Consider the following 10,757-nt stretch of genomic DNA (forward strand, 5'->3'; position numbering starts at 1 on the left):
GCCATGACAAATGTCGTGCATGTACGATAGATTGCCGCACGCTACAAAGGAACTTGTGTCACGCATTTATCGTGACAAGAAACAAAGGACGGCGCCACACACGTACCTTGTTCCCTGGAGTGTGCTATGCCTGTGCTTCTTAACGTAGAGCATAATTCTGACGGATGGTGCATCTGGCAGTGGGACTGCTGTGTCCATCACGAGGTTCGTGCTCCTTGCGTGGTCGGCAATCCATGGACACCATACATAAGCAGAAGCTAAGCAGCCGTTTAGGCACGACAGCGCGCGCACACAAGAGTCGAGCAAAGGGAGCGTAATAAACCACCACGAGCACAACAATGAGATACCTGGTGTCGGCGTCCGCGGCCGCGCTGGTCCTGGCCGCCGTCCTCGCCGCCGCGCCGCGGCTCGCGGGGGCCAAGGACGAGTGCGGCGCCACCCCGCCGGACCAGGAGGCCCTGAAGCTGGTGCCGTGCGTGGCGGCGGGGAAGGACCCGGACTCCAAGCCTTCGGACCGCTGCTGCGCGGCGGTGAAGGAGATCGGGGAGAGGAGCCCCGCGTGCCTCTGCGCGGTGCTGCTCTCCAAGATCGTGCGTCGGGTCGGGGTCAAGCCCGAGGTGGCCATCACCATCCCCAAGCGCTGCGACCTGACCGACCGCCCCATCGGCTACAAGTGCGGCGGTACGTTACGTACTGTTTGATTCATTGCTGGCGTGGTTCTTCGCCTAGGAATCCGTTAGATTATGAAACGATCGACGACGCGTTGGGTGAGTAATCACGTGGGTTTTTTCTCTTGCAGACTACACCATGCCCAGCCTGCAGCTGAAGGACTGATCGACGGTTCACCAGGATCTGGCACCAAAGCGGTTAAATAAGGCTAGTAAGTTCGGGCAAATTTGACAAATTTGACCTATAGACGCAATTAAATCACAGAATGAACTGTCCGTAGAACTATTTCACGCGGCTGATCTGTGGCGCCTAGCTCTCAGGCGCTGCACTAGTGCAATGCCTAGGAGCTAGGCGCTGCACTGTATAGTGTGGCGCCTAGCTCTCAGGCGCTGCACACGACTTAGTAATTTTTTGATCACACGTGTGCGACGCTGGCCGTGTAGCGCCTGTCTGTGAGGCGTTGCACAGCGTAGTGTGGCGCCTTCGTGGCGGGCGTCACACAAAAAGGTCAGCCGCGTGTAGTAGTTTCACTGATAATTCATTCTATGATTTGATTCCGTCTATAGGTCAAATTTGTTAAATTTGCCAGTAAGTTCGTGTCTCCGTATGCGGACACCAGTACATTTGTATGGAGAGAATGATCCCCGTGCTTCAGTGGCTTTGTTGGTGCCGTGAATCCAGGATGCAAATATCGACGCCGTTGCGCCGAACTCTGAAAATGGCAGCATTTCTGATTGTTGATCGCGTGAAAACATAATCGAGCACTCCTTATCATGTAGCCAGAAAAGACCATAGATTATTTTCTTTTTTTGCGGGAAAAAAAAGAGACCATAGATTCTGTCTGTATACAAACGCCTATAATCCCGATGGTAACGTGCGGGTATCCGTTACCAAAGGTAGAAGCTGAAACACTGTCACGCTGATGGAGGCTTGCTCCTGTGTATGAAATCATTCGACAAATTGTATAACGGAAGAATATATATATACATATAAGAGTGTTTAGGTTTAGATCACGAAAGAGAAATACTAGTACTCTGGACCGATCACTGGATCCAGGAACAGTGCGTGGCCGAGTTTGCACCGGCGATCCTTGCCCTCGTGCCCAAACGACGCCGGAAAGCCCGCTGTGTGGCGGACGGCCTGCATCTTCGCTCTTGGACCCAGGACATTCAAGGGGCTCTTGGCCCCGTGGCGGCTCTTCAGTACTTGGAGCTTTGGCGTCGCGTCCGCGACATCCCCCTCTCCTTCGCTCCTGACGCCATCCGCTGGCGGTGGACGGCTTCGGGCATATACTCTGCCAAGCCCTGCTATGATGCCCTCTTTCTTGGTTCCATCTCGGCGCTGCACGCCAAACTGATATGGAAACGTGGGCTCCGCTATGCTACAAGGTCTTCATCTGGCTAGTCACCCTTGACCGTTGCTGGACCGCGGAGCGCCGCGCCCGCCATGGGCTCTCCCACAACCCTACCTGTGTCCTCTGTGACTAGACCCTCAAGACGATCGACCACCTCCTAGTCGGCTGCCCGTTCTCCCGCGAGATATGGCACCGCGTGCTCTCGAGCTTCAGGCTCACTGCGGCGATTCCGACGGCACAGGATAGATTCATCGACTGGTGGAGCGCCGCCACCCTCAACACCCCGCACTCGCTTCGCAAAGGCTTTGCCTCCCTTGTCGTCCTTACTGCTTGGAGCCTTTGGAGACACCGTAACACCGTGCTCTTCGACTCCGCCTGCCCATCCGCCGACCTAGTGACGCAAAGCATCCTTGACGAGTCACGGACCTAGGCCCTGGCTGGGGCTAGAGGAGTAGCCGCGATCACCCAATTTGAGCCCGCCCTAAGCGCGCCTATGCTCTGTTTCCCGGGCTGAGCATCCCGATCCCTTCCTATTCTTTTTTTTAGACAAACCAAGCTTTTTATTCATAATCCCTTCCTATTCCTAGTTGCACGCTCTCCCGCTGGTGTTGGAGTTTGTAATTGGGCCTCTGTAACTCTTGCTTTCTACCTATCAATGAAATGATACGCAACTTGCGTATTCGCGTAGACATACTAGTACGTACTAGTAGCAACAAAAGTGTAAAAGCAATGAGCAACACACCGCGCTACACGCACTCCGTACATACTCAATGGCACAGCGATGGCTACTTGTCACCTGCCTCCACCTCACGTTTGCATCAGCACATCAGCCCAAGCCGGCATCGATCTCAGCCGTCCATCGCATACAACACCCAGTAATATTGTACCACCTGGCGGCCCCGATTCCTATCTCTTCCTGTCACCGCGTCCCCACCCCCTCCTTCGGCGGTCTTCGCTCTGCAGCCTCTGCTGGTTCCGCTCCATCCAATCGTCCGTGCTCCAGCCATGGCCGCACCAGCTCTCCCCCTTGCCAACCACGCCGCGCCCACGGCCACGGCCAGGTACCTCCACCGCAACCACCAGTGGCTGCAGCCCAAGAGGCCCGGCTTCCTCACCGCTCGGCCTCTCCGGCAGCCGCGCCGGGCGCTCTCCGCCGTGCCGGAAACCAAGGAGGAGGAGGCCAAGACGGCCGAGGAGATCACCGAGAAGTACGGCCTCGAGGTCGGCCTCTGGAAGGTAAGCACGTACTCCACTGCAGCCTACTAGTATACGTATACATGAAGTGAAATTTCCAAGCACACGTGAACTGAATCGTGTGCCGGCTGACGTGTTTGCTTGCTTCAGATATTTAGCTCGAAGGAGGAGGAAGGGGAGGAGGGGAAGCCGAAGAAGTCGAGAACGGAGCAGGCCAAGGAGCTCCTGGGCAAGTACGGCGGCGCGTACCTGGCCACCTCGATCACGCTCTCGCTCATCTCCTTCACCGCCTGCTACCTCCTCATCAACGCAGGCGTCGACGTCCAGCAGCTGCTCGGCAAGGTCAGAGCTACTAACTAAACCACTCCCCGAGTTTCGACTCGAGCTGGTCACAAAATTCTTAATCGCAGACGGTGGTTGTGTTTGTTGTAATATAAATGCTGCAGATTGGGATCGCCACGGACGAGACCGGAGGCAAGGTGGGGACATTCGCGCTGGCCTACGCCGCGCATAAGGCCGCGTCGCCGATAAGGTTCCCGCCGACTGTGGCGCTCACGCCGGTGGTGGCCAACTGGATAGGGAAGATCACCAAGGGAGGCGACTGACTCGACTGATGCAGCAGTAAAGTATAGGCACTTCGATCGATGTGCACTTGCTGGTAGTTCATGCATCACGCCAAGCTTAGATGTTCTAGTAGTGTAAATGAAATCTGGCTAAAGTACGATTTTGCCTACTTGTTTTTTATGTTTGCTGCTCTTGTAAAACAGGATAGTAATCCCGATGTATCAGAGACAAACTAGTACTAGTAACTGGGAACATATCGAATTTTAGCTAGTAATAACAATGAATGATGAGTCCAGAAACCTTCAATGCTTGGGAAATGGCCTTTAAACTCTTCTGCATAGAATTTGCACAATTTGCTCGACATATGTCCTAGTATAATGGTATAAGTCAGCCATTGTACTTTTTACACGTCAGCCAGAATATTTACAGGTTTTTGCAGAGGAAGAACCAGGCTCCCAGACTGAGCTTATCAGGGGAATCCAGTTGGAGAAAATCACCTGATAAGCTCAAGCGGCAGACTGATAACACAAGATACTAGCGACTCAATGTACATACGCTAACTGGAAGGAGGAGGTGAAACCATTGAGGCACGGCAAAGCAATAAGTTACTGAACACATATCGCCAGATCACTGCCAGAAAGGACGCAAAAATTTGGTAGAAATCACCAGCCTCCAAAGAGTCCCAGGAAGAACATTTGCCATCCCCAAGAAACGAACTCTGTTGTTCCAGAATGCCATCATCATGTTGTTGTCTATCCACAGGTTGGGCCTACAGCTGTGGATTTACCGACAACTGCTGGGTGTTGCTGGGGTGTGCGCGGGGCAGTTGCCTCTTCAGCTAAGAACTGATCCCACTGCACTTCTGCTGTTCATTAGTTAAGTACTTCAAAGTTGAGGTCAGGTTGTGCCTTTTTGAACAAGATCACAGTGAATTCATTTCTTAAAGGATACGTGCTGTTCTCCACATATCTGTAATGCTGCTCGCATCACCATCAGTGAGAAGGTAGTAGTCAGCATCAACCTGCAAAAGTGTGTACAAGCATGAGCCACTGGGTCTTTGAGAGTCTGGATATCATATCAATACAAGATAATAAACAACAAAATAATAAACAACAAAAAGTTAAAAATAGGTTACTGTTATTGCTACCAGAAAAATGGCTGGATAGTACAAAGATCAAGAGTCCAAGAACATCTATATATATGCAACTAATGTGAGTTGATGTTCACAGATGTCATGGACAAAAAAATTATGAAGTGAAAAAAAAAATCAGAGTCCGGTGTACTTTTCAGTTCGATGATATGATTGTTTTTTTACCTTCCATGATAGTTTATTTATACAGAACGTAAAGTTCATATCGACTTGCATCAATATTTTTTTAGAAGGAACTTACATCAAATTCTGGAGTTATCTTTGCCATCCCCCCAACTTGAGCATTTAGATCTGGAGTTCTGTGGATATGCTGAATATTCGGCAACTTGTCCTTTGATCTGCTGCTTTGTCCAGCTTCTGTTGCTATGAATCCGTCTGTGGAGGCAGGTTCTGCCACATTTGCGTGCCTTGGAGGCGTTGCGACACCAACCAGCTCTTCCATGTTTTCCTCAAATTTACTGAAGATATTATGAGAATGTTAATAAGACAATCTACCGTTTAATGAATATGCCTCAAAGAGAAGAGTGACACATTACCTAACCAGGTAAAGATCGATGGAACCCATTGTACTCCTTATTACGATTGTGTATCTCCTTTGGATATAATCACCAGCCTGATTAAGGAACAGAGGTCGCAAAATAGTTAGTAATAATTATTAAACAATAGATGAAGTAGATGGAGAACTCATCTCTTTTACTGTTTCATTACCTCATCAGGATCTGGTACTTCCAGTGTAGTGCCATGAGGTGCTTTTATCGCGATTAGTGTTTCATTCTGCAGAACGACAAAGACCATATGACATCGCAACAAAATTATCTCCATACAGATTATTATAGCTGGTCTGTTAAGCTAATTCTGAACAATTAGCAATAAAGTGACCTTTGGAAATGAATAATATTGCATTTCTCAGTAAAACAGACAGACCTGAAAGCAGGGCAATCCCTTGATGTCATCCTCGGTAAGGTATAGCCACCTAAAGGCAGGAATACCAGAAAAAAATTAGTACATGATTAGAAGGTGGCATGCTATTAAGTACAAAAGCCAAACATGGAAGGAATATAGTTTACCTCTGATTGTTCTCCTCTTCAGTTAACTCCCTCACCTTCTCATGCATTTCACTGCAAGTATAATTATTTTCAGATAATGTAACTATTTATTTTAGGTACCAGACAAATTACAGTCAATAATTTTGCAACCTCCAGTAGCTACCAACCTTATACGATTATCCAATGCTTTTTCTTGGAGTTTAAGATTTTCAAGTTCTGTCTGCGGACAAGGTTACACAAAAGGCTGCTTAGATTAAAATGCTTTCTGTTTCTATCTTCAGAAGAAATTATCAAAACTGTGACAATTTCAAGGTTGCAAGAACTAGAAAATTACAGCAGTACGTACCTCCAAAACTGAAATTTCATTGTCTAAGTTAGCTCCTGAGTCATCCAAACCCCTGCAGCGTTGCGAGCTTAGCATTTCGCACAATAAATACAGGCATAAATAGTTAGAAGGAAGACAATGATTACCTCCAACGGATTCTGTTCTTAAGCTTCTTTTCTAACAGCCCAATTCCTTCAAGGACATTTGTAATGTCGTATATGCGTCTTTTTTTAACCTGTTGTTAGAAACCATCGGTAATCTTGTATCAATAGGGACCAAGATATATGTTAGCTTTAATGAGAAGAGAAGAAATCTATACCACTAATATCTCTGCAACATTATTCAAATCTAAAATGCCATCTTCAGCCTGCTTGAGCAAACTGATGAACTTTTTAGTCAATTCCCCTGAACAAACATTACACAGAGAGCTGTCAGAAAAGCTAATATCTAACCAGGCAATTCTCTTCTACTTAATGAATAGGCAGCACTCCTGTTGGGTATTCCCAAAAAAAAAAAAGCTAATATCAAGCATGACGATATAACCAGATATAAATGCACCATAAGCTGAATCCCAACAGTAAGGTGAGAAAAACTAGAGATCGTATGAGACAAGACAAACCTAATGAATGTTCAGCGCGGGAAGAACCAGGAGTGAGTGGAGTACCAGGTGAACCTGCAAAACACAAAGGTGCATGCATTCAAATATTAGTGCGAAAAAACACATTCAGATATAAAAGTATAAGTTGTGAAAAAAAAACTATGTTGATGTAATCAATAGTAGAGAACAAGAGGTTTCTACGTGCCAGCATTTGATATAGGGGTCTGCAGTCCATCTTTGCTGCCTTTAGCCTTTGATTTGTATGTCCTAGCAGCTTTTCCAGAGATAGGGGTCATATGTGGACTGCTAACTCCTTCAGTAAACCCAGGGCTGGTTATCATCCATTCAGTTGACTCAATGGCATCACTTTCTCCACATGGAGCTTTTCTTTTTAGCTGCAAAAGGAGAAAATGCATCATTCAGTGATCTTACATCAGAAATTGCCTTAAGTGGCATATGCAAATAACAGATCTCAATTTCTCATGTATGCAGTAAGTGTATCATGAGTAAGTCAACATGCCTCCTGGGTCTAGTAGGCAGATAATATTTTGTTTATATGCTGTATAATCAAGACATGAACAATGAAAATGGACAGCAATCCGCACGATCACAATACAAAGATAAAAGAAAACCTAGTGCGGATAGCACCAGTGTCAGGTATAGGCTATAGCTGCATTTAACCTATGACTACACAAACAGTGATCCTATCATGGCTACCAATAATCCCAAATGACAATTTCCTTCACCAAAAAACTCAGAATCTCTCTAAAATAACACAGCTATATCTGTGGAGCTTCAATGTGAAAAGTCGTGTACACTGTCCAAGATAACAAAGATCATGAAATCTTTTTATACTATGGGGAAGTAACCATCATAAAAATACGCAAACATGTTTTTTCTGCAACATTGTCTCGTTAACCTGGAACAAGCACAGTGATCCAAAGAAAACAGATATCTCTAACAAAGTGCAATGCAAATTACTACATGAGCAGCAATTTCAGTTTTGCAGATACATACACCTCAGGCATGAGAACTGCAGTAATAATAACTAAATTAGCAATAACATGACTATTCACAGAAAAAGAAACATGACAGAAGCAGAACTGAGAATTGCCAATCATAGTTGCAACAAAGTGAGGCGACAGCGAATTTACATCTAAACCGATTCTACAAAGTATCAAATGCTATTTTATTAGTATTCCTAAAAAAATGCTACTCCGGTACCTCCCAAGCCGACAAGAAGCAACTCTCAAGCAGCTGGGAAGGATCAAGGAAAACAACATGTATGTAGCATTTGCCATCCAAACATTACCTATCACCCCCAAACCCCAAATCTCCTCGCGGACCGTCGAACTACATACACAGATTACTCCACTTTGTATTCTAGAAAAAGATTACTCCACTTTGCAATCGATACCAGATAAATCGATAGACTATCCAATGCGATGGAAGCTTAACATCAATGGTTCCCCAAATTATTCAGCGAATGGTAATAAGATGCCGACGATTCTACCGAAATCAACATGCCAATAAACTGTATAACATGTTCGATGTTCCGCTAAATGACAGCTCGAACTGCACAAAACCTCACCAAATCCGTACGAAGATCCCTCCAAGAAACAAGCACATGGTACAGTAAAGTTCATGGGTAGGCTCAAAGAGGCAACTCACGGGCGTTCTGATGACGATCCCCTCCTCGACATCGCCGCCAGCGCTGCCCCGGGATGCTGCTGCCGGGGCGGAGGAGGACGGCGGCAAGGGGAACCGGTGGTATTCGGCGGGGACGGCGAAGGGCGGACGCTCCGGGGCCAACGGAACGCACTTCTGCACCGATTGCACGATCTGCTGCGCGGCCTGCGGCCGGCCACCTCCCGACATGGTCTCCGACAGGAGGGCCGCAGCACCACCGAGTCCAGCGATCACCGGCCCGGCGCGTGGAGAGCCTGGTCCTGGTCGGATCTCCGGCGATCGCCCCGATGCGGGCTCCTTGGGTAGGGTTCCGGCGAGGTCGGCGGCGGGGAGCGGAACGGTGCGAGGGGTTAAGGGGGAAAAGCGCGAGGAGAGAAGAAAACGAGGGAAAGGAGGGAAATTGGTAGCGTTTGCGAGTTGCGACTTCGGATAGGTTATGTGGAGGGAAGCCGACGGAGAGAGCTGTTCCGCGACGGGGTTATTTTATTTCTTCGAGGGTCTGGATGTAAATGTAGCGCGGGACTGGAGCCCCGCGGCGCTTGGTTTTAGTTTCTGCCTTTGTGCCGTCCGTGTAAACATTATTCCATATTTAAAAAGAATCATTAAATTGGGAGCTCTATTTTTGTTTGCTTTGAAGGTTGCTTACCACATACGTCATGTGGTAATTAGGAGCTATTAATAAACTATAAGAGCATCTAAGGCCGGGCACCTTAAACCCTCTCGAACGCCCAGACGGACGGCCCGGTCACTGACCGGTCAAAAATAAACGACCCAGACGGGCGCCTCAAACCGGCTTTAGACTTTCGGCCTGACCGGCACCTCTCATATCCAGCCTAAATCTAGTGCGGATATAGAATGGCTCGGGCGCAACCGAGCGCGTGCGTCACGTGTGATCGGGCCTACGCCAATCTACCCTACCCACATATGGTCGTTATCATCCGCTTTCCGGACCAAACCCTAACCACTCCACTCCAATGCTCTCCGATCCACTCTGCCCCCAAGCTCCCGCCTGGGATCTCCGGTGAAAGAACATGTGGTGCCCCCATGTTTGGTTTTGGTAATTGATGACAATCTCTATGGACTAATAGTTGTCTTGAGTTATATTTGAAGGATTTGTCCATATTTCTTGAAATCCATATGTTGGTTTCAAGGAGTTTATGTGATGACCAATGTGCTATTCAAGGAATTATCCAAAGATTGGGCATGTAGAAAACATGATACAAGGTTGATCAAGACTAAGTCAAAGTGTGAATCAAGTTGGTCAACACACAAAGCGTAGAAGATGTACCGAGTGGGATCAAGTGATCTCATGGTATGGTAAGCATTGTTCAGTATACTTTGTGTACTAACCCATGGTATACGTGAGAGTTCTATGTGGGTTTAGGTAAGTTTCCATGGGTTTGCATCAAAAGGAAGATATCATACGACCCATGAAGGATGACAACAAGTGGTGATCGTCATCAAGATTGCGGTGTGCAAGTTCAAGTGGAGCATCACGATGAGATCATGCTTAAAGCTTGCCGTCCATTGTGGTGACAGTGGACTGGTTAAGTTGTGCCGAAGAGTGGCTCACTCATAGTGGGGTATGGGGGAGCAATCAAATAGTCTTCATCGAGCCAATGCAATCAAGAAAGGTGGTCCAAAACTTGAGGAAGTCAAGATCGTCATCATCTAGCTCAAGTGGACTTTGTGCAAGGCAAAGTTTGCCCTTGATAGGTTTTCTATTTTACCAGTCTCATGGTGGTAGTTGGGAGACCGGATTGTAGGATCGATTATCGTACTATCAAAGGAGGGCTCTCGAGTGAGTAGCTTGATCATATCGTTTGTAGAGAGCTCAAATCATCGCATCCTTGCATCATCTTTCTTGGTTCTTGTTTGATGTTTCTCTTTGTGAGTTTTAGAGCTTATGGTCATCTTCATGACAAGCTCGAGTTCATAAAAAATAGAGTTCATATATGCATCTTCTATGATGTTTTTGATGTTGGAGTTTTTACCGGTTCTTCATTCATAGAGTTTTCCGATCCACAGTAGTAACACTCATACAATACTTCCTCTATGAGCTACTGCACTCTCTTCTGCTTGTTTTCGTGCTTCCGTAAATGGGCGGCAGTTGCACGGTAATAGGGGGCAGTAGTATTGCCCGCACGATACTACCGTTTTCCTCCTGT

The 10,757-nt window shown here is 47.2% G+C and overlaps 3 protein-coding genes across 3 annotated transcripts; 2 read left to right on the forward strand and 1 right to left on the reverse strand.

The window, feature by feature from the left end:
• Positions 1-262: 262 nt before the first annotated feature.
• On the forward strand, positions 263-1,682 carry LOC123045422 (non-specific lipid transfer protein GPI-anchored 1). The gene is made up of 2 exons (XM_044468479.1): positions 263-681; positions 800-1,682. The coding sequence occupies exons 1-2, from the start codon at positions 339-341 to the stop codon at positions 832-834; spliced, it is 378 nt and encodes a 125-aa protein (XP_044324414.1). The 5' UTR covers positions 263-338; the 3' UTR covers positions 835-1,682.
• Positions 1,683-2,220: 538 nt separating this feature from the next.
• Positions 2,221-4,091, forward strand: LOC123045421 (uncharacterized). The gene is made up of 3 exons (XM_044468478.1): positions 2,221-3,259; positions 3,368-3,559; positions 3,664-4,091. The coding sequence occupies exons 1-3, from the start codon at positions 3,029-3,031 to the stop codon at positions 3,820-3,822; spliced, it is 582 nt and encodes a 193-aa protein (XP_044324413.1). The 5' UTR covers positions 2,221-3,028; the 3' UTR covers positions 3,823-4,091.
• Positions 4,088-9,015, reverse strand: LOC123045420 (transcription factor E2FA). The gene is made up of 14 exons (XM_044468477.1): positions 8,572-9,015; positions 7,106-7,295; positions 6,922-6,975; positions 6,622-6,707; positions 6,449-6,537; positions 6,324-6,375; positions 6,145-6,197; positions 5,999-6,049; positions 5,856-5,904; positions 5,640-5,705; positions 5,468-5,544; positions 5,173-5,389; positions 4,733-4,802; positions 4,088-4,646 (listed from the first exon to the last, which is right to left on the reverse strand). The coding sequence occupies exons 1-14, from the start codon at positions 8,776-8,778 to the stop codon at positions 4,534-4,536; spliced, it is 1,374 nt and encodes a 457-aa protein (XP_044324412.1). The 5' UTR covers positions 8,779-9,015; the 3' UTR covers positions 4,088-4,533.
• Between the last annotated feature and the right edge of the window lie 1,742 nt (positions 9,016-10,757).

The sequence above is a fragment of the Triticum aestivum genome, chromosome 2B (genome assembly GCF_018294505.1).
Source record: "Triticum aestivum cultivar Chinese Spring chromosome 2B, IWGSC CS RefSeq v2.1, whole genome shotgun sequence".
NCBI classification, from domain to species: Eukaryota; Viridiplantae; Streptophyta; class Magnoliopsida; order Poales; family Poaceae; genus Triticum; species Triticum aestivum.

What these genes read in the sequence shown, in the direction of transcription:
- LOC123045422 (XM_044468479.1), top strand. Translation starts at nt 339, where the DNA reads ATGAGATACCTGGTGTCGGCGTCCGCGGCCGCGCTGGTCCTGGCCGCC. An exon ending in CATCGGCTACAAGTGCGGCG is followed by an intron (nt 682 to 799) that starts GTACGTTACGTA and finishes TTTCTCTTGCAG; the next exon opens with ACTACACCATGCCCAGCCTG.
- LOC123045421 (XM_044468478.1), top strand. Translation starts at nt 3,029, where the DNA reads ATGGCCGCACCAGCTCTCCCCCTTGCCAACCACGCCGCGCCCACGGCC. An exon ending in TCGAGGTCGGCCTCTGGAAG is followed by an intron (nt 3,260 to 3,367) that starts GTAAGCACGTAC and finishes TGCTTGCTTCAG; the next exon opens with ATATTTAGCTCGAAGGAGGA. An exon ending in TCCAGCAGCTGCTCGGCAAG is followed by an intron (nt 3,560 to 3,663) that starts GTCAGAGCTACT and finishes TAAATGCTGCAG; the next exon opens with ATTGGGATCGCCACGGACGA.
- LOC123045420 (XM_044468477.1), bottom strand. Translation starts at nt 8,778, where the DNA reads ATGTCGGGAGGTGGCCGGCCGCAGGCCGCGCAGCAGATCGTGCAATCG. An exon ending in CCGCGCTGAACATTCATTAG is followed by an intron (nt 6,708 to 6,921) that starts GTTTGTCTTGTC and finishes ATGTTTGTTCAG; the next exon opens with GGGAATTGACTAAAAAGTTC. An exon ending in GCATTGGATAATCGTATAAG is followed by an intron (nt 6,050 to 6,144) that starts GTTGGTAGCTAC and finishes TTATACTTGCAG; the next exon opens with TGAAATGCATGAGAAGGTGA.